The 22,189-nt window shown below is 34.9% G+C and overlaps 4 protein-coding genes across 10 annotated transcripts; 2 read left to right on the top strand and 2 right to left on the bottom strand.

Moving 5' to 3' along the window:
- The first annotated feature begins 205 nt into the window (after positions 1-205).
- On the top strand, positions 206-2,201 carry Cox5a (Cytochrome c oxidase subunit 5A). The gene is made up of 2 exons (XM_083099378.1): positions 206-526; positions 1,239-2,201. Exons 1-2 carry the CDS (start codon positions 325-327, stop codon positions 1,487-1,489), a joined length of 453 nt encoding a protein of 150 aa, XP_082955504.1. The 5' UTR covers positions 206-324; the 3' UTR covers positions 1,490-2,201.
- Positions 2,069-13,855, bottom strand: Ewg (DNA-binding protein Ewg). Of its 6 annotated transcripts, none has more exons than XM_083099370.1 (8): positions 13,699-13,855; positions 11,887-12,175; positions 10,226-10,350; positions 8,935-9,360; positions 8,347-8,652; positions 7,436-7,576; positions 6,471-6,618; positions 2,069-4,627 (listed from the first exon to the last, which is right to left on the bottom strand). In XM_083099370.1, exons 2-8 carry the CDS (start codon positions 12,059-12,061, stop codon positions 4,296-4,298), a joined length of 1,653 nt encoding a protein of 550 aa, XP_082955496.1. In that variant the 5' UTR covers positions 12,062-12,175; positions 13,699-13,855; the 3' UTR covers positions 2,069-4,295. The 6 variants fall into 6 exon arrangements, with proteins under 6 accessions (XP_082955496.1, XP_082955495.1, XP_082955499.1 ...); XM_083099369.1 differs by lacking the exon at positions 13,699-13,855 and adding an exon at positions 13,250-13,668; XM_083099373.1 differs by lacking the exon at positions 13,699-13,855 and adding an exon at positions 13,250-13,666 and having other exon boundaries at positions 11,908-12,175.
- Coq7 (ubiquinone biosynthesis protein COQ7, mitochondrial) lies at positions 13,024-16,190 on the top strand. Its single transcript, XM_083099386.1, is given in 4 exon segments — positions 13,024-13,713; positions 13,715-13,779; positions 15,425-15,579; positions 15,666-16,190. Coding segments are annotated over 4 exon segments (777 nt in total). The 5' UTR covers positions 13,024-13,590; the 3' UTR covers positions 16,100-16,190.
- On the bottom strand, positions 14,359-21,210 carry Shf (WNT inhibitory factor 1). Of its 2 annotated transcripts, none has more exons than XM_083099376.1 (6): positions 20,582-21,210; positions 20,093-20,335; positions 18,781-18,969; positions 16,526-16,678; positions 15,261-15,356; positions 14,359-15,191 (listed from the first exon to the last, which is right to left on the bottom strand). In XM_083099376.1, the coding sequence occupies exons 1-6, from the start codon at positions 20,733-20,735 to the stop codon at positions 14,965-14,967; spliced, it is 1,062 nt and encodes a 353-aa protein (XP_082955502.1). In that variant the 5' UTR covers positions 20,736-21,210; the 3' UTR covers positions 14,359-14,964. The 2 variants fall into 2 exon arrangements, with proteins under 2 accessions (XP_082955502.1, XP_082955503.1); XM_083099377.1 differs by having other exon boundaries at positions 18,832-18,969; positions 20,582-21,209.
- Between the last annotated feature and the right edge of the window lie 979 nt (positions 21,211-22,189).

Here is a 22,189-nt window from a genome sequence, read left to right as displayed (position 1 = left end):
TTTTTTTAAAATCTAATACTCTAAATATTATGATAGAGAAATAAAAGCTTGTACAAATCTACCTTAATATGTATTTCTTTTAAAATTTCGAAAAGTAAGGTAAGATTTCTCTGAAATCGCTATCTGTATTTCCTGGATAGACGCAGCATCTGAAACGGCGCGAATTTAAAAATGCGCGCCGGAAGTCGCGCCATCTGTGTCGCAGACGACTCGGCCCGTTGGTCTTGACTTCCGTCCTGGTCGGTTTACGCAACAGACCAAGACAAACGGTATCGAGGAGGAAGATATCTTTCTTGGACGAAAAAGAAATCCTCGAGCGAAAGGATGTTGCGTATCGTAGCATCACGCGTGGCCTCGGCGATGGTGCCCCGAGTGACGGCTACTAGCCTCGTCGGCGTGCAAAGCACCAGGGCGTCCCACGGCTCCAAGGAGTCCGACGAGGAGTTCGATCAACGATATGTCAATTTCTTCAACCGCAACGACATCGATCACTGGGAGGTTCGGAAGGCCATGAATGATCTGGCTGGTGAGTCTTGAGCTCCTGTCATCGATCAACGTTCCTTCGGTTAATGAAATCAGTGATTGTCAATTTTAATTGCAAAGGACATTTATTGCTGATTTTACCATACTTGTTTCACTTATCAAGTGAAACAAGTATGATAAAATCAGCGATGAATGTTCTTTGAACAGATTTTTTTTGACGATTTAAATACTGTTTTTTCTTAGCTTAGAGAGATCAACATTTATTATACCTCTTCATTAAATTTTAAATCAAAATGTATTTAAATTCAGTTGGAATTGCTTAAGCAAAATTACTTTTATCTATTTTTTCCCAGGTTTTATTTTGCTATAAACTATTTCCAATCATAAATTATATCGAGAACTATCATCATTTCTATTGAAAAATAAATTTGTTCTAAATTGATTAATTAATCTATATTATAAAATTTGCTTATGATTATTGAAATATCTGATTTAGAGAAATAAAAAAGATGAAAATTTAAAGCTTAAAAAGTATACTTGGAAAAAACAAGATTAAAATATCAATAACAAACCACAATCCTTAATTACTCATACCATAAAATTTAAACATGTTTATATTTATACATTGTTTTGACCTCTCTTGATAATATATATATATATATATATATATATATATATATATATATATATATATATATATATATATATATATAGATTATAAAATAACTTTGCTAACAATTATATATTTTATTTAGGTATGGATAATGTACCAGAACCAGTAATTATATGCGCAGCATTGAGAGCTTGCAGAAGATTAAATGACTTTGCTCTTGCTGTAAGATTCTTAGAATCAGTGAAAGATAAAGCTGGACCACATGTCGGCGAGATTTATCCTTATATTCTTCAAGAGATCAGACCAACTTTGGATGAGCTAGGCATTAGCACACCCGAGGAGCTAGGTTATGACAAGCCAGAATTAGCCTGTCAATCAGAATATCATATGTAACAGGTTAAAAATTATACTATAAATATTAGTATTTATGTTCTCTTAGCTGCTGCTTCAGATGCATATAAAGAATGATTATCAGCAAGGCTGAACTTTTCATGTATCCATATTATCAGCAGCATTGTTGAATAAAAAAAACACAATTGTACTATAATTATCGTCTGTCGTTCATGAAAAATCAAATGTAATTTATAACATCATACATAAAAACATTAGAATTTTAATTTAAGACTCAGTTACAAAGATATATGATGATATTAAAAACATTTAACATTTGCCATAAATAGTGATTGTCCATTTTTGGTAAGTCTATTCCAAATTGTTTTATTAAAGTTATTGTTCAAAATGACAAATTTTGAGATGTTCTATGGATTATCTGAAAATTGTCGGATTTATTTTTTTTTCCGCTACATATGGTTGCATTGTAAGCACGATTGAGTTGCATACAATTGTATGGCCAATATTATTGATTAATTTCAATGTCGAGTAATTAATTTGAGTAAAAGTAAAAGCAAAATTGAGATGACAATACAACAACTTATTTACAAATTGACATGGAAATTGAGATATGCAGCAAAGTCATGTACACATATGTCTATAATTATCTAAAGTCGTAATACACATTTTTTTCTTGAATGACATTTAACTTAATTTATGCTCCGTGTGTGCTTTGTTACAAACAACAGAGGGAAAATATAACATGTTTATCTTACATACGTAGATACTGATATATTACATCATTAATGTAGTGGCCTTGAATCTTAAAAAAACAACGCAACAATTAGTATCTAGTCATTATGATACGTTTTTAATAGTATTTATCTCTATTCTCAACTCTATTTCTTCCTATAATGTTATAAAAATCTCTTTGGTATTATTACACACGATTTCGAGGGCAGTTTGTTGTTTCAATGTTACAATCTTTAAAATAAATGTCATTACGTAATTTTTCAATTCAATTGTAATTTATACAATCAACACTAAACAAAATTTAAAAATAAGATCACTACTGCATGTACAATACATATTTATATAATGTATGTTATATACAATGGAAAAAATGGAATAATAAAAAAATGTAAAATAGTATACACTATAATTGAAAAAACAAAATTATTACAAAAAGAGACGATTCTAATTTTTCTTACCGTAACATTGAAACAAGATTGCACGCAAAAAATACACCTTTCGTCGTTTTAGATACATTATATAAAAATGGATTGATGATTTAAATACCATATATGACACAGTCCGACTATTTAATGTAAAATAGAATCCATTACTTTTGATTACCTTCAAATTGATCGAAGGATAATATATATGTATATGAATTCTGGTTTTTACAATCCCGTATTTTGTTTTAGAAAATTAGTACATACATACACGTTCGGTCGTAGTTTCAAGAGATAATTTTCAAGAGATTGACATTAAAATAATTCTTCATAGAAATATAATATCTACCTTCTTCTTTTATCGCATTGATAAAAATCATACGATTTTACGATTCCCCCTTATCGATTACGTTAATTAAAACGAGTAGTAGTAATAGTAAATGGTGCAATATAAGATTCTTGTAAAATAAGACTATGGACACATGCTTCTCGCGTTGGTGCGTATTGAAATTTCAAATCCATTAATATCCTGGTTTTTGTTTTTTTTCTTTTTTTTCGAAAAAACATACATCTTACATCCTATTTGTACCCGTCAGAAATGCTTAACTCTTTTTTTACTCTCTACTATCGATTCTTTATGTATATATTACATATACAGGAGTTGTTTTCGTTCATCTTGACCATCTGGCATTCTCGTTGCTTTTTAAAAAAGCAACGGATGTACTCCAAGCGATCGAGATAAATAAAACTCTGTATACTGTTACATAACTCTGCGATAGAAAAAGAAAATAATTGGAATTTTTTTTATGATCGTACAATTCAAACATATGTCATACTTCGAAACACATCTTGAATTCAAACTTGGTATCTCCAACTGTTCAAACGGATCGATCCGCGATTCATTCAATCTGTGTCCGAGCGCAATTTTTCTGTTTATCTGTAAACTAGATTCGATATTCATAAACGATCGGTTTTTTTATAATCGAATTGCGTGCTTTTCCTCATTTTCCACAACAAACATTCGTAAATTAGAGAAGCTTCTGTCTTTGTCAAATTTTGAAGTCAATTTGTGCTAAAGTGAAAATCGAAGAAAAAAATGGACAAATTTACTGCATTATTATGGAAGCGATGAAGCTTTCACGCTTGCCACAATATAATTATTGAATTAATTAAAAGTATGTCTTTGGTGTGTATTTCACGTATCAACCTGGTTTTAAGACTAGAAATACGTGCTTACGCAATACTGGAAAGCACGATTATGTTGATGATTTTCCATGTTTCGATGGAAAAAACAATATAATGTCGCAAATGATTCGCGAAAACGGAGACACATTCGCTCAGCGCGATGCGATAGACTTCTTTAAAAATTAATACTACATCTGAGAAATTGAATTGCAAGTGACCCTCAAGCATTTACAATGAATCTTGAGTACAAATACTCTAGACTAATCTTAATCAATATTACGCACTTTCTCCATTCTCACTTTCGGATATAATCGCTGTACGCAGTCAGAGCAAGACACACTACACAAGTACAGTGACTCAAAGAGAAAAAAAGAACACAACACCAATCCATTACTAATTCTCTCACACTTTTATCTTTCTTGCCCATGTATCACCGCCGTATGCACGCATACGTGCGCAGGTGATATGGAGCGATTTTGGATTAACTAGATTACACTTAAAACACGCGTTTATTCCGGGCTAGATACAGTTTGTTGTTGTTGGCTATCCTCGTCCTTAACAACCTCAGCTTGCATAGCCTTCGTCAGAACATTGGCGTCTTTCAACGATATTACTTGAAGGACCTGATGCTCTCCAGCGGCATTTATCATGGTCATAGGATGACCCTGTATAGTGACGGCCTCAATGGTGGTGTCGCCATTTCCTGGCTCTACCTTGGGTACTTGTACCATCGGCGTCACGACTTGCATCGTTCCGTCGCTCTGAATATTGGCCACCATAGTCTGATACATACTGGCGGACACTGGCACAGTGATCACTCCCGAGACTGAGACAGGATATCCTGAAACAAATATGCAGTTAACATTCCGCGTGCTATTCGCAGCAATCTGCAGCGCACAGTGATTTATACTTCACAAACTGGAAAAGACAATATAAAGAGAAAATGATAAACAAATATCTCAATTATACTCACAACGTCAAGAAGCTGTTTGCAAAACGCTAATATCGAACCAACGATTGAATCTGTGCGTGATTAAAAATCGTGTTGTTCGCACCACGAATTTTTTATATTCGGGACAATTTTGGCATCCATAATAATAATTAAACTACTAATTTATTATACAAGCGAGTGTGTGTTGTTTATTATTTTAACTATTAATCGACACTTTTTTCTTTAGCTAATCTTAGCTATTTGTCATATCATGGACATTTTATTTGCGAAAAGAAAAGAATATTAAAACGTAATTACTTAATGTTCCGTTATCGAGATAGATATAGATGATACAGATTTAAACTAAAGGATAAGGGAAATGAAACAGGAATGAAATTCTGCTATGTCAGTTAAAGATTGAAATCTTAGAAAAGATCATAGAAGTGGGAACATATATATATGTACATATCGAACAATTTAAAGACAAAAATAATAGCATTTAATTGATATATGCTAAGAGAGAGAAACAGAGATTTAATATTTGATACTTGATTTAATGCTATAATCTGATTATTCTTCCTTTAATATATTATTTTAACTTATATAAATCGCAATATAAAAACACAGTTAACGCTCTAAGAAAACTAAGGCATTTATAAGGGGCAGCGTGAATGTTTAAGCTGTTTGCAAGAAAAAACTTGAAATTTTAGGTATCGCATGAGAAATTTCGAAAAACGCATAAATACCAGCACAATTAACGCATTATTTATTACAAGCAACTTAAACACAGGGGCTGCTAAGATGTATAAAAAATAATGAAACATCAACAAAAAATACTCTATGTACAGCAAGTTTATTTCTTTTCATTTAATTCAAGTTGGTAAACCAATTTTTAGTGATAATGATAAATATAATAATCGTAGAACAGTTTCTTCCATTATCGTGGCATCATCTTTCATTTTTAGCGTTTACTAAGTTGAAAATTTTAAGAATCCAATAGCGAGAGGTATGTGTTTTCTTTATATGATTATCTGCACATCATACTTTTTTTTTAACTTGAATCGTTATTAAACTTTCTGTAGCAGAGTGCTTCGATATGTATAGCTACTATAATGATAATTTCTTTATGTACAAATGTGTGTTAGATACGCTTATGTATAATATATATACATATGGATATACATACATACATACATACATACATACATACACACAGCATATATATATATATATATATATATATATATATATATATATATATATAAGAGAAAATTAATATACCTACATGCATATTACATATAAATAAATGTTATTTCTCAAGATTGAGAAAATTTAAAATAAAGTAGCATAAAATAGCGCGTAAACATGTGTCAAATAAATGATGTGAATCTAAATTAATTATCGTGCAGATATCTTTTTTTAACTAATACTTTTATATAATTACTCTGAATCACATATAAACGCGCTTTTTGGATTCTTAAAGAACAAGGTTTCAAATGAAGCGCTGTGCATAGCTCCATTTATATAAAATTGCTATGTATATACAATACAAGGCAAATACATAAACTCTATTCCACATCGTCCTACTCCGTGATACAAAGTAGTACAACACATATAAACATGATTTCCGATTGGAGCATAGCAGACAGCATGCAAAATAACAGGAAAAAAAAAAGAGAAAAAAAGAAAACGAACTATTGCTCGATCATCTCTTGGCCGGCGACGGTGCAGAGCCTATAAAAAACTGTTTTACCGTGTCCATCTTCTCCAGTGAGGATGATTTGACCATCTTGACCTAATGTTGCTTCTGTAACGGTATTCAGATCGACGGCCACACTAGCACCATCCGTACTACCGGCTACTTCTGCTAATGCTTGCACTTCTCCTTGACTTGTATGGATCTAAATACAATCGTAAACGAGACATAATCTATATTATGTGTGATTAATAAAATAAAAAAGGATTTTTTTTTGTTCTTCAACTTATACAACATATTAAGAACATCATGAACTTTTTTGTCTTAATCTAATTTTCACAAAAAAGCTATTTCCTAAAAATTTGTCAAGCTCAATAAAAATTTTATATTTCAGAAGCAATTTAGAATGTTTAAAATTGTATATTTGTAAAATTGTAAAATTGTATATTTTTATGAGATAAGATATTAAATTGGATGTCTATAATCATATGTCTACAATCCGATTTTTTTCACATTATGTTGTATTCATTTTGATTCTTTTCAGAATGAAGATAATCTAGAAATAAAAGATTGAAAAGTTTCTTATATAAATATCGTGTTCAATAATTATCTATATATTGATTTCCATTTGTATTTGATTTTTACTTTCATGTATATATATATGAAGAACATATGATGGGCGACAAGTGAGATTGCTGCCTAATATTATTTTTTGGTTTCTCTTAAAGATTATTTTGTATCAAGCTTTTTTTCAACTATGACAGCAATTAAAAATTCAAATTACTATAATTAGGTATAAATACTGAGAATAGAATTACGTTATTAAACGATTCAGATTACATGTTTATATAATATTTTAATTCAGTGTTTTATTTAAAATAACTTCCTAAACAATTTATCAATTTATCTTTTACATTACACCTAGACATCTTCAAGTTTTTTAGAAACTAGTATATTATACAATTCATATAAGACATGCTATATAAAATTGACAAATATATGTTTCTGGATAATATACTTACAGTAGCAACTCCTTGAACTTGGGCTGTTGTACCATCTGGTAAAGTAATGATCGGTGTATTAGGATCCACTTGTATAATTGAAACTGAACCATCAGGATTTGTTATTGTCTGCAATACAGTTGTTGGATATTGGGCTGTCATCTGTTAAACAAAATTACAAATTAGATTACTAAGTATTATATCAGAGTTACATTCCAAAATTTCATAATCAATCTAATGAAAGTCAAAGTTATGAAGAATTGAATTAAATTGAATAGAACAGGCGTGTAAAAAGTAACATCATAAAAATATAATAAATATTTCAAATTGTGAAATAAGTAAATTTTGCTATAGTTGCATTATTTCATGTTTTCAGGATGACGGTACAAGTTAATTCTACTTTTTGAAACAGAATTTTGGAATGCAACTTTGAGTTGAAAAGAACATTGTTAAATACATATTAATTCTAACTACAATTTTTAATTATAATTTGAAATATAAATAAACACATTCTGTTAAATATTTCACAATAAATTGTAACTATATGAAAATTAAAGTATTTTAACATATTTTCTTTAATTATAAGATTGAATAAATAGAATGACAGAAAAAGCAGTTGTAACTCAAATAAGGGAAACCAAACACAAAATGTCGACAAAAATCAAAATAGTATTTCATAATGCATACATGTTCAAAATTATATCAATTCTATTCTTTTTTTTTACGAGAGAAACAACATTAATGAAAATCAAATTTCAAGAGATTAGAAATTAAGATAAGAAAAATATTGATGTTTTTAAATATCAAAATAAGATGCACATGGATACAAAATTGAAATTGGATAATCAGTAATCTTTAACAAATGTTGTTTCATGCAATTCTATTTTAAATTCTATTTTTATTTCTTTATTTATTACTCCATCCACTCCCACCTGAGTGGCAGTGGCAAGAGCTGTGGGAGACGCGGCAATGATTTGTGCTGGCGAAGAGTTTCCCTTAGATGAATCCGTGCTGTTGAGGCGAACAACTCCCACCGTTTGTTGCTGTTGCGACTGTGCTCCTCCACTTTGCCCTTGATTCGACGAATGCGACGGATGTGACGAAGAGTGAGGCGTCGCTTGTTGTATCAAGACATTAGACTTATCATCTTCTTCACTAAACGCTGGTAGAAGATCTTCCCTTCCGTGGAATTTATAACAATTTATTACAATTTGCCGCAGTGCGTGAGTCCACGAGATCTGAAATTAATCGAAGCAATATGTTTCGATTTCCTGGAATAGATTATTTGATTGAATACAATCTACTTTATCTTCATTAAATCCTTTAATATATATCCTCAAATATGTAAAAAATAAGAATTATTAAGAAATAGGTGTATTTGAATCAAATTTTAATTTTTTCTTAAAGAAATAATTATTGACATTTTTCTTTAATAAATAAATCTAATTATATTTCAAATTATTGATGAATTAGAGCAGTGATATGATACAGAGAAAATGTTCTTATCGGTTTTTACACACCTTTTGTTTCTCGTCCTCCGATCGCGCATCCATTCGGACGTTAGCCCAAGGTAATTCCTTGGGCCACCATGGTGGCCGTGTACTGTCTCTTCCCCAACCGGGTTTGCCTCTACCAGTAGAATACTTTAACATCAATGGGATAAAAGCTCTGAGTTGTGCTTGTGTCATTTTTTCTACTGGAGTTGGTATGCCGTCGATTATCAGTGGCGGTAATTCATACAATGTTGGATCCTCTTGCAAAGGTGGCGGCGCTTGTTGTGCAAGTGCGTTTTCAAGTTCCTCCATAATAGTGGTTCTTAGATTTTTCACTACATCTTCTAATGGTTTTGCTCCAAATACTTTGTAACTACTATTTGGTTTGCCTGGTGTAGCCACTAGTACTACTGCCTGTTGTCCAACCCGCGTTGCAAATTCATCAATAGTTTGCTGCAATAATTTAACATATAGCAAAATGATAAGTAAAATTTTAAAATAAATATGTTACTATAATAGTGTACACACACACGCAGACAATTATATATATATATATAAATCAGAAAATATGATATATATTATTGTTACGAGCGAAGCGAACGGGAGCGAGCGGTGCGCGAAGGAAAGGAATCTTATAAACCACACGCGAATTTAAATTTAATATTTGATAAACGTACACAAAAAAATGTATAATAGTTTTAACAAAAATGTATTTACACTATGTATAAAGTTTGATAACCGAATATTAATTGCCGCAAGCAACGGATTTATTCGGAACGGCGAGAGAATCTCGGATTTCTTATCAGAAGCGATATACATAATAACGCGAGAGCCTTTTCGAGAGTGCGAGGCGCCCTGGATGTGCGGGACTTTTTATTAAGAAAATCCTTCTAGAAGAGTCCAGAATCGCGAAAAACTTTGTTCCGGCTTGCCGTTAATTTTAAATTTTCTTTGTCTGGATTTGTTGGCATTTTTGTGATAAGGACACCTTTTATTAATTTCGCGTATTTCGTTCTATCATACGATGGGCGCATGTATTCGATTCGCTGAACGCAATAGGCGCGCGGTAACGAAAGGCCAAGGCCCGTTATTTGCCGGTGCCTATGTCGTCACGCGTGTTGATATCGCGCGGCAATTACAATCTCTCAAAACCCCTTACCCCTTTTGAATTTTATTGAATTTTAAACAATTATAAATATTGGCTGTTATATGAAGCTTTATAAGAGTTCTTTTATAAAAGTCCTAAGCTTTTTATAAAAAGTCTAAATTTATATAAAAAAAGTCTGCAATACATGGATACATGATATAAAATACTTACTCTAAGTTTTCTTAAAAGCCTATTCTGTTGTCTTTTTCTGATACTGGGATTAGTTTCGAAACTGTGAGGTCGTTTTCGTTTTTTGGCTGATACAATGGCAGCAGCCGCGGCGACACCAACTGGCCCTAAAGATTTTTTAATGTAGGAGAAATGTTTTGTTATATATATATATATAGCTTTAGACCTCTTAATATGTCAATATAATCAAAAAGAAAAAAAAAGTTTTAAAAAGTCTGCATTACATATTAATAATGAGAAAAAAAATATATTTATACATTTATATAAGAAAGTTTACTTCAATGAATTACATTGACATATCAAAAGCATAAATGTACCTCTAACACAATTAAACAAAAATGCGTGAGCAATGAAATAAAACGTGCTTGAAAAATCATACAAAAAGTTGTGATTATAAATAATTGCAACATAAAAATAATTGTTGTTAAGAGAAAAAGAAAGTTTTGTAAGTCTGTCTTGACAAAGAACACAAAAAAAAATATCGAAAATTTTGAAGATGTGTAAAAGAATCTTATATTTTAAGATCTAAGATATTTTACATTAAATTTACAGATAAGAAACAATAGAGAAAAATATAAGATTGCATAGTTGAAATTTGTGTGAGATGGAAATATAATATGATAAACATAATTTGTCTAGGTTGCCTCATTTTTTTAGTTGAACGAATTATTTCATAATCTCATAATTTCTAATAAATATTTATAAAAACTTTGATGTATAAACTCACATTAATCGCTTTTACAGTATCAAAAATATAACATTAAAATCTGATTTTTCATCTTGTAGTCAATCAATCTGCTTCATTTTGAGAAGGAAGAAAGAATATTATATTTTGATTTTCAGAACTTTTAAACTTCCATAATAAGATTACAAATTTATTTCAACCATAGATGTAGGAAATATTTCCTACACCTGTGTAGTCTCAACTAATGAATATAATTTTTCATCAGTATTGATAACATAAAACAAAGTAAACATACAGCACACAAATATAAAATGGAAATAAAAAGAAAGATTGGCAAATAAATAAATTATTTATATATTAATTATAAATAAGTAATATTAGTGTAGAATTAAAAAACATAGCATTGGGGCAACATATTTTACAAGCACATAATTGCAAACTATAAATTTTTACTAGAAAAAGTTGCACAAGAATTAAAATCTCACTTTGAAAAAGATAATATTTAAATACAAATCTTATATGCATAAATTTAGAAAAGCAATTATTTTAATATCCGATAAGCATAAATTTAAAAAATTTATTTAAAATTAAGTCTGATGAGTCTGATATGCATAAAAGATTGTAATGTTATTATGTTAAGTTGAAAGATTTATATAAATTTATCTATAAAAAATTAATATAAAAGAATTTTGAAAAGAATATGAAATAAGTTTGATATTTATAATATATAAAGGCATTGTTTTTCTTCTTGTATAGAAGTTATGTTTAATTACGCATGACCAAAGCTTCAATTCTTCTTACTTGAAGTTTCACTGATCTTGATACAGGATATTACCCGTAATGCTAAACAATGCCTCGAGGACATCCTGCTAATTGTGCTTCATTCGTAAATAAAAATGATTAGGAATCGATCATTGGTCAAAAACAAAAACTGAAAAAGCAAAAAATGAGAAATCACCATCAATGTTTTTTTGCCAACCTGCTGCAGCGAGCTGGGCTGTGACGTCATCACCCATAGCAGCTGACAGGAGATCTCCTTCCTCATAAGTCTCTGATCCGCTACTAGGCTCATCATCGTCGTCGTCCGAGATTCTGTCCATTGTGCCAGTCTCTGCACTAGGCAGAGATACCATCTTCTTCTCGTCGTCACCCGTTTTGGTATCTTGTATATCGAAATCACTCGTGATAGAGGAAGTCGTCGCGTCGTCTCGATTTGGCAGTTTCAATTTCCTCTACATCACCTTAGCCTAATGTGTAATAAAAAATTGTTTTTTGTTAAAAATTTCTATTTCTATAGTAGCGATTGAAATACAACAATGCTGAATGCATAAATGATGAAAAATCTTATCTGTTGGGACATTAGATATTATTCCGTGAAAAAGAGATGTACGCGTCCCGCGTTGCGGGAAAACATCGCGTGTTTGGAGCAAAGTAAAAGCACGTGTGTTTGATCTCGGAGAAAAGTATGAAGAAGTAACTCTTTGAGCATATATAAATATAAATATACATATACATATGTGTGTGTGTGTGTGTGTGTATACATATACATATATATGTAATATGCAATGTATACATACATACATACAGACACACACAGATATATATATATATATATATATATATATATATATATATATATATATCCACACACATAACACATGTACATATATACATTTTGCACAACCGACGAACTGAAAACGTCCGCTCGTGTCTGCCGTGAGCGACGGGGCCCCTCTCGCGCGGAGGACTTTGGTCGCGAGGCATCCTCCCGACGACGCGACTCCTAGGTAGCGCGTATGCACCCACGCGGCTCTCACGAATATCATTTTCGGCACGGTTGAGGCTACGCAAAACATAGCTAATCGGCGACAATAGCAGCAACGACGACTGCAACGGTGGCGGTGGCGGCGGCGATCGCAACGGTAGTGTGGCGGCTGCCGCGTCTGTCCTCCTCCTCCTCCTCCTCCTCCTCCTCCACCTCCACCTCCTCGTGACATCTCGCACGCAAAGTTGACAGACGGACAGGCGACAACAAGACAACGCGCGATAAAGTACGCGCGCGTATAAGGGGCGGCGAGAGAGAAAGAGAGACACGGAGAGAGACGGAGCGAGGAACGCAACGGGACAGCAGGCGGAGAGGGAGACGCGGGGATATGCGCGTTTATTCGGGCCGATACTTTGGGGGGGCAATGAAAATGCGCAGGGCACACGCAAAAGAGACCACCACCTCCGGGTAGCCGCGGAGCTGCTCACGACGGCTGCTCGGTAACGCGGTAACGCGATGGAGCAGGCCCAGTGAAAATCGCGAGTTGCGTACGCACCTTGGTGTGTCCCGCGGAGTGGATGGATGGATGGAGAGAGCTCTCAGGGATCACGGAGAGAGCTCTCGTCGCGGGGAGGCAGCGTGCCTCGGCTACGCTCTCGCACCACGCCCCGCGCTCGCGCTTAACATCACCGTGGCCGGTCCAGCACCGCGTCTACCTCAGGATGCGTGACGACAACGCGCGACAGCGACAACGTTAGCCGCCATGGCCGGTATTCGGCGGCGGGCGTATCGATCGGTACCGAGCGGGCCTCCATCACCACCACCACAACGCGAACGGCGGCCGCGGACCGGCCATCTTGGGCGAGCCTGCGCGATGCAGGCCAGCCCGAGCAGACGATGCGAAATTGCCCGGATTTCGCGGACGCCGCGGACGCCGCGCACGGCTCACGCCGACCCCCAGTTTCTCGGCCGCCCGATTTGCGCCGATACCGCGCCAGCACTCACCGTTTCCCCGTTGAACATCCGTCAAACGGCAGCAGCGATCCGGGAGAACGCCAACGCCATATACATATATATAAGACTGAAGTAGCACGATTGGCGGGAATCGCTGGGGCACGCGTCATGGCGGACGGCGTACCGTCGCCGCCATTGGTCGGCGGGACACGTGACGCGCGACTCGACGTAATGTCGGACGACATAACCTGTAAGCGTCACCGCTCACCGCCCGCCTAGTAAGAGAAACTCTGAGAGAAACGAAACGAAGCGAGCCATCTCCGACGTTGGGACGTTGGGTGAGAATCGCTCGTCTTAATTATTACCCGATATGCGACGCATTTATTTGCGCTATTTATTCGTGTCTCTGATCGAGAGCGAAAAATTTCTTCCGGAAACTTGCCGAGTATATCGCTGATTTTACCTTACAAGTATGGAAATTATTCGATTAATTTCTCGCTATTTTCTTTTCTTATCTTGCATCTTTGTTGCGTGCAAAAAAACACGAGAGTTTGCGAGTAGTAAAATAGAGATAAAAACTTGACTTTAGATCTTGGTTTATTGGTATGCGATAGAAATAGAAGATTGTTTTGAGGATCTGTCTGATCTTTCGATACGACTCTTATAAATGCAATTATCGGTTTAACACTAATTCATTTTTCTTTTCAAGAATTTATAATAAAAAGCCACATTTATTTTCATATTCTAAGACATACATAGAAAAACAGCGTAACTGCAAGAAAAAAGAGAAAAATCCATCACAGACACTACTATAATGCTGAAACTGTTGTATAATCCATACTTTCTGGCATGGTTAAAAAGTACATTTTGTTCCTATTTTGTTTTTACAATCATACTACATATTACTACAATACGCACAAAGATATTGTATAACTAAACATATAATATTGTTATATAAGATGGCATAAAACAGCTTTACATATCACATCTGGAACAAGGTAAATTAGAAATTAAAAATTTCACATACTAGCGATTGATTGAAAATTCTTGGGATCTAAATTTCACGAGGCCTCTTTTTTGCGCACATATATTTGTACCTCGGTATTAAATGAACAAGATCTTATAAATCTCTCCTTGAATCATTTTAATATCACGAGATTCTTTCTCTACCGACACATAGGACATTAATTCTTGGTACATGTGTAATTAAGAATATATAAATTATAAACATAATTTATATGTCTGAAAATTTAGAATGAGATGTTATCTTGAAAGTAATTAATTGACATAAAAAATAGCAAAGTATTTTATCAATTCCTAAGCCCATGGTTTGTTTTTGTTACATAACTTTCCAAACCAACCAGAATCGCAGAGACATGTGTTGTCCGGTTGACAGATCCCGTTCCTACATGCTCTTGTACACGTCGATCGTTGTGACGAGCGTCTTCCAATTTCGCAATGGTTACCTTTAAAACCCTTTGGACATCGACAAATATTATTGCCCTTGCATTTGCCTCCGTTCAAACAAGGGATGACACATTTGGCTGAAAAGGCAGATAAATACAGTTTACAAATAATAGAAAAGATTCCTCAAAGTGTATATTTATACTCACAGAATTCACAGCGTAAACCAAAATAACCCTTGGTGCATTCACAGACGTCCTTTTGTATGCATTTTCCTCCATTCAAGCATTTCTCCCTGCAGATACCTACAATTTCATTCAATGTAATCAATTTTAATAACCAAAATACTTATTATTTAATCCAAATTTTACAGAAAAATGTTACACATCAGAGCAGTGGGAGTGCGAATGGCCAGCACATCAGCGGCCACAAGCGCAACTGGGAAGATACTGGATTCGATAATAAGAGTCGACCATGCTGGCGAATTGGGAGCGGATAGAATATACGCCGGACAAATGGCCATATTAGGTATAATCATTCCAAACGTACAAGAGAGATGTAGAATATAAATTGAGATTCTAATGGAGAGTTTCATGCGAGTTGAATGCCTGTAGGCAAGACGACGGTTGGACCGACGATACAACACATGTGGGATCAAGAGAAACGACATCGCGCCAAGTTTGAGGAACTAATTCGCAAGTACCGGGTCAGACCCACTGTTCTTACACCGCTATGGAATATCGCCGGCTTCGCCCTAGGTGCTGGTACCGCTCTTATGGGCGAAAGAGCAGCCATGGCGTGCACCGTGGCGGTGGAGACCGTGATCGTCGAACACTACAACGATCAGTTACGCACATTGATGGAGAACAAGGACAGGAACGTAGATGAGGAGATACTCGAGACCATCAAAAAATTTCGCGACGAGGAACAGGAGCATCATGATACGGGCATAGATCATGGCGCCGAACAAGCGCCTTTTTATCAAGCTTTGACGAATGTGATCAAGTTTGGCTGTAAGACGGCTATATCCATCTCCAAAGTGATATGAATGCATTCCCCGTTAAACAGAATACTATTGTAGATATTGTAAATTATAATTAAGGTAAGAGAATATAATAAATTATTATCTTTCTATAGTAGATGACGTGAATCAATTTCACGATGTTTCAAGTTTATTGAAACATTTTTCGATCACTAATTTTTTTCCTGGACATAAATAGTTGATTTTCCTTTGAAATAATTTCAGAAAAATCTCTTAGAAAAAATTTCGAATTTTATGTATAATGTAAAACATCAGAAAGAAAATGCATAATTTGAAGCTAAATAAGGGAAAACGAATATGACAACATTTATTTTATAGTCAACTTTAGGTAAATCTTTATAGATTTGATGAAATTAGACATGTATTGACACGACAAAAGATCTACTTGTATAAGTGGCGTATTTATGTTAGTTTGTACAATTTGTTATATACCTCCTTCGCAGTAGGGTCCTTGATATCCTGGCGGGCACGAGCACACACCCGGTGCCGTGCAATTACCACCATTCATACAGTTTGGATAACAAAGCGCTTTGTTGCAATAAGGTGGCCCTAGATAACCGTCCGGACAAGGACCAGGATTAGGCTCTGTAAGAAATAACATCAAAGTTAAAAGAAATATATATTGCTGCAGTACACCTACACACACAACACACACATGTATTCAACAATTCAAATCTCTGTATAAATTCTACTAAAAACAGAGAATATTCTAGTAATAGGTATCGAGCGCGATTTCGTTAATCCCATAAGATAAAATTGTGCATGCAATCTTACACATGCAGATTTTAATCGAATTTTTTTTTTTAAACCGTGCGATAAACCACGAAATTGAGATTATTTATAATAAAGATATATTTTTATCTAATGACTTGACATAAAAGAGACAATTCAAATTTATTTCTACTTATTTTATTGCTTGTATTAAATAAGTATTTTTAATAGTAAGAAAAAGAGAATACTTTTATCAAGCTGTAGTATAATAGAATATATAATAAATTCACAAAAAAATGAAAATGATGTAGATTAAAAATTTTTAATACTTTAAATAAAATATTGCAAACGAGAAGATTAAAATAAATCAGTATTATATCTCATTTTCGTGACACGCGCAAATGACCGTGATTCTTTTTGATTATAAACCTTATTTTAAATACACAAACAACTTTGGTCAATGTGAAAGATAATTATTCCCGTTTGCACATTTGATATAGTATACTTCAAATTATCGCGATTTATTATCACAAAAGTGATTATACGAACGTCGTATTCCATCTGAATTCAAGTGGATTAAAATAATGGTGTATCATATAAATCGTTACACACATTTGCTGATCTTTTCTTAAATTCGAGATCTGTACGATAAACTTGAGTTAGTTTAATCGCTTGCACATGTCGCAAATGAATTCCTATCTTAATATTATCAACACAAAATTTACGCAAAATCTTTTAATATATATTTATATATTAAAAGATTAATATATTTTTATACTTTTGACGATTGGCAATTTAGAATGACATAGCAATTGAGACAGCTGAGGATAATGCCAAGAAGAAAGCCGAGTAGACTTGCGCGTTCTTTCGTATTAAGTAGGCAATTAGGCACTTAATTCATGATTCGCGGGCGAACAATGACTCGAGAAAGCGGAGACGGCATTTAACAAAGTGCTGGGCCAAACGAAAAATGGATGCTAATGACATACAAGACATACAAGCGCAAAAATGACTTGGTTGAATGTGGAATATTTGGGTGAAAAACATAGACTGAAGCCAATAATCTTTTATCATACAACAGTTAATCCTTCTCGAGTTGCGAAAGTTGTGTGTCTCCTGAAAGTAAAGATCAGTGCAATATTTGCGTTATTTATGGAATTGAATTAACAAAGTAATTACAAACAGCGAATTGTATGTATTTTAAGATAGCGTTAATAGAGAATCTAGAACGAGTGGCTTCCGTTATATACAAGAGATAAGCTTCGCAAAAGCGGTTCGCATCTCTAATCTACGATAGGTCCAACTAGTGCGCGATATGGCGAATCCAAATTTGTGAAATATACTCTTAAAAATCTAAGAAAGGATTTGTTAAAATTTTAACATTGTGAATATTTTAAAATTTCCTTTTTTTCTTTTCCTTCTTTTTGTAACGCTAATTTTTTTTACAGCTCAAGAGTAAATATATAAAAATAGCACACACACAACATCCAAGTATTCGAAAAAAACGTAGGCCAAAAATTAATCGATTCGCTACTTCTTTCGACATTTTACCTGCTTTGGGATTAGATCAGGACCTCGTCACAATGTTCGAGGCTTTAAAAGCGATCTCTTAATGACTTAACAACCGTAAATCTCCTCGACACGCCATGGAGCGAGGATTCGACGCGCCTACTTCGCACAATTATCGGACCCATCACCCCGGTCGGCAGGTAGGCAGTTAGATAGGCAAGGCAATAGTTTTTCTTACAAAGTATCAAAACGAGCGCTCACACAGCTACAGGTACATGCAACGACTGTCGGATTAAAATGAAAGAGGCCAGTCGGAAATATTGAGGGCGACTGAATTTTACATGCACGTGTAAAACGACACGTAGCTCATGTCGTTTTCGGACACGTCCGACCGTCCATCTTCAAGACAACGATCAAAAGAGCATGCGGCAACAAATTAGGCTGACGAATTACTGCTGATACAGAACTGTATGTGCGAGCGAAGAGGTGGTGATCGTGGGCGCGACTGACGCACTCACCGCGCACGCTGCATTCTTTTCTCAAACGGAAACGTAGCGGCGTCCCGTTCAGAGGTATCCCGTTGCGCGACTCGATCATTAGACCGATGCCGAATTGCGCTATACCTTTGCCGGCGCAAGGCAGCAGAATACTGAACTCTGCAACGAAGAAAAGAAGATACATTATTGGCGTGTACGTGTATGTTCCTCGACCCACGCACGCACACACGCTCGATTACTTACGCAATCTGTAAAAGAATATAAAAGTATTTGGCATTCTGTTTACATGATACAGATTATATGCATATATCGCAGGTTTTATCGGCTAAATTATTCCAGCAAAAAGTAATAATGATGCGAAGTAAGAATTGATCGACAATTTATCTAATCTTTATTTGAACTATACTTAGTGTTTGAAATCATGTCAAAAGTAACTCGTACAGAATTCTAGATTAAATTTTAAAATGAAAGTGACAAAAAAATGTGAAATATATCTCAGTGCAAACAAGTAAAATATTTTTATCCTGTTAAATATTGGGAGAATAAGATTTCATGTGCTACGAGTCGAGACATCTTCACCTTTGGCTGTGTAAATAAAGACTGTCGGCGCGATACTTTTTATTTTCTACGCCATAAGAGAGATTAAACTTAATGAAATATAATTTTTTGATGAAATATAATTTCTCTTACAAGCGCGAGCATAGTTTATTACCATTTTTTCAGAAAATTATAAAATATCAATAATATATTCTTGAATACAAATATTAGCTGAAAATATATCTTACTGCGCGATAAGAACTAAATGTGTATTTTAGATTAGAATCGGATATCTGACTCAAATCAAATACACTTCAACTGATAAACGCGAAAATGCTATTAAACGTGTGACGTTAGAACTGTACATCTTGTACCATTGATTGACACTAAGCGAAAAATCACCGTACAAGCATTTCGTAGACAAATAAACGCTTGACCGCAATTTACGATTATTCAAACTTTAAATCATTCTCTTTCAAGGATTATTGTCTCTGGAAAATGAAAAGTCGATTCTCTCGAACGAAATTTTAATATAATTGCTTTGTAAGAAATTTTGACGATATAAACACATAGTATAGAAAAAAAATATATAATTAAAATTTTTTTAATCATATAAAATCTTACAAGCGAATTTTTATGCAAATTACTTATTTTCATCGCATCATATTTTGTATGATATAAACAATTTTCACATTAGTTACAATGTTAGATTATATTAAAGATATATTTTAAATTTTTTTGTTACCTTTCGGTCGTTTGGGAATCCGTCCTCGCATATCGATCGTGATGGATGGAGTTTTCAGGATGCTCTCGTCAAACGATTTCAAGCGAAAGAAATTGTAATGATACTTTTTAGTCCCGGCCTTCCACGTGAAATTCACGTGCGATACCTCGCTCGGAATTATCGGCAATTTTCTTTCGAATTCGGGATCCAAGAGATGACTGATCACTCTACCCTCCGCGATCGCGTATATTTCCATCGCCAGTCCTAGATCGATCATAAAAACGCAATTCTTTTATGTACATTGTGACATGCTTAATTTTGTTATTAAAAAACAGCTCATGGCGGGAGGAGAGGAAAGAAGTTGTTCTATGTAAATATAATATGAATTTGAATTTTCAATATGTTGTGCTATCGAGAACTTCATGATACATATTTCAGGTATCGCGACGCGTCACCCGAAGAAAAGACAATTGCAAAGGGAGAAGAGATTGCTCGCAAATAACTGTGTACCGCTTAACATCTTGGTCTGTTGCTGGTCGATCCAGAGAGAGAGATCTGATTTTTGCGCGCCGTTCCTGGAGCGATGCTTTTGCCGAGCGAGCGCGCCGTCCAGGAGCAGAACGAGCGCCGTCGCCGCGGCCAGGACGGCCGCAGCGGATCGCATAATAATCGTCCGCGACTAGTGCCGCTCAGTGCCACCGCCAGGTGTTGCACGCACGACACCGGAGGAGGAAGAAGAAGAAGACCGCCCCTTCCCCGTGGCAGTCGTAAAAGGAAGGAAACAAAACAGTACACAGATAAATAGGTAACGCAGAGGGCAACGTTTCCCCGGTCGCTTATCTTCTGCGAAAGCGGAGCTCGCGTGCCGTCCGTTAGACGCGTGTGAAATCTGGGATTTCACGCCGTCACCGCGGACGTCACCTGCGGTGCCGCAGGAGAGGGTCCTTTCCTACTCCCTCCCCCCTCCCCGGTTCGAGTGATTTCAACGCGCGGTTGTCCACCCTCTCGATCGATAAGGCAGCAGAGGGAAGGAAAATGATCGCTCGGAGATGATCCTTCGCGTGCGTGCGTGCGTGCACGCTTCGCGTACAGTGCGATGCGTACGAACCGCGTCGCTCCGGCAGACTGACTGACTGACTGACTGACTCTCAATGAGAGGGAGGCCGAGAGACCCCTCCGTGAAGAGCGAGATAGAGATCTCGCAGACGGACTCGGGGGCACGCCGAGGAGAGCGAGCTCGAACGTGCCGCCGGAATAAGGCTGCGTGCACAACGATCTCGCGGAGAGGAGCATCGCTTCGGTTTCACACACACTATTTTGTACGCTTTTCATTCTTATTATTATCTTAGAAAACTAAGTTTTAAAAAGTTTCAATTTATACGTACAAGTTAGTTCTTAATTTTACTAAATCTTTAATTCATCTCAGTTAATTTTCTTGTTAATTAATATATAAGAATTAACTTCTATGTGATGGATTAATTCATAAAATTAGACTCATAATATTTGATTAAATGGCAAGAACGGCAAATAAAAAATGGTAGAATATATCGAATTTTTAATATTGTGAATTAAGCTTCGCCAAGTCCCGTGGAAATAAAAACCCTCTCCTTTTATTTCAATTCACGTACCCATTTTTGTGCAATAAGCGAATCTCGAAAGTTTTAATTTCCTTTAATTTTGGATGTGCACATAATCAGTAAAATCTATTTTTAAATCGTATTTTAACTGAAAACTAATTTTTGTTAGAGTTGAAAAAGTATATGCCGAAATCAATATTCAAATTAGTAAAAAAAGTAAAAAGAAACATTAACGAAAAGAACCAGTTTTTTAACATTTTTTGACTTTATTGCTGGTTTTTCACGCCGTTTCTTCCATTCTCTGTCTCTCTCTTTCTCTTTTCTATTCTCTTTCTCTCTCATTCTTTATATCTCGCCGACAATTGAATTTTATTTCCGTGTCGCAAATTCACATTTGCATTCCACTCACACATTATAAGATACTTACACTCGACTCACACATTATAAGATACTTAAGTCGCTATAAATATATTTTCTTGCGCGTAAGATTCGTTTAAGCTTAAACATATTGAAAAACCACTGAATGCAGAATTGAAAGAAA

The sequence above is a fragment of the Camponotus vicinus genome, unplaced genomic scaffold, assembly GCF_025532165.1.
Source record: "Camponotus vicinus isolate PSW18456_S1 unplaced genomic scaffold, iyCamVici1.0 SCAF_5, whole genome shotgun sequence".
NCBI classification, from domain to species: Eukaryota; Metazoa; Arthropoda; class Insecta; order Hymenoptera; family Formicidae; genus Camponotus; species Camponotus vicinus.
This window is presented reverse-complemented; position numbering and strand designations above follow the sequence as displayed.

Excerpts from the sequence above, each read along its gene's own strand:
- Cox5a (XM_083099378.1), top strand. The coding sequence starts at position 325 with ATGTTGCGTATCGTAGCATCACGCGTGGCCTCGGCGATGGTGCCCCGA. Across the intron at positions 527-1,238 it reads GGCCATGAATGATCTGGCTG|GTATGGATAATGTACCAGAA; the intron begins GTGAGTCTTGAG and ends TATTTTATTTAG.
- Ewg (XM_083099370.1), bottom strand. The coding sequence starts at position 12,061 with ATGGTATCTCTGCCTAGTGCAGAGACTGGCACAATGGACAGAATCTCG. Across the intron at positions 9,361-10,225 it reads GGCTTTTAAGAAAACTTAGA|CAAACTATTGATGAATTTGC; the intron begins GTAAGTATTTTA and ends AAATTATTGCAG. Across the intron at positions 6,619-7,435 it reads AAGTTCAAGGAGTTGCTACT|ATCCATACAAGTCAAGGAGA; the intron begins GTAAGTATATTA and ends GATTGTATTTAG.
- Shf (XM_083099376.1), bottom strand. The coding sequence starts at position 20,735 with ATGCGATCCGCTGCGGCCGTCCTGGCCGCGGCGACGGCGCTCGTTCTG. Across the intron at positions 16,679-18,780 it reads CCTCTTCGCTCGCACATACA|AGCCTAATCCTGGTCCTTGT; the intron begins GTTCTGTATCAG and ends TATTTCTTACAG. Across the intron at positions 15,192-15,260 it reads TGGTTTACGCTGTGAATTCT|CCAAATGTGTCATCCCTTGT; the intron begins GTGAGTATAAAT and ends CTGCCTTTTCAG.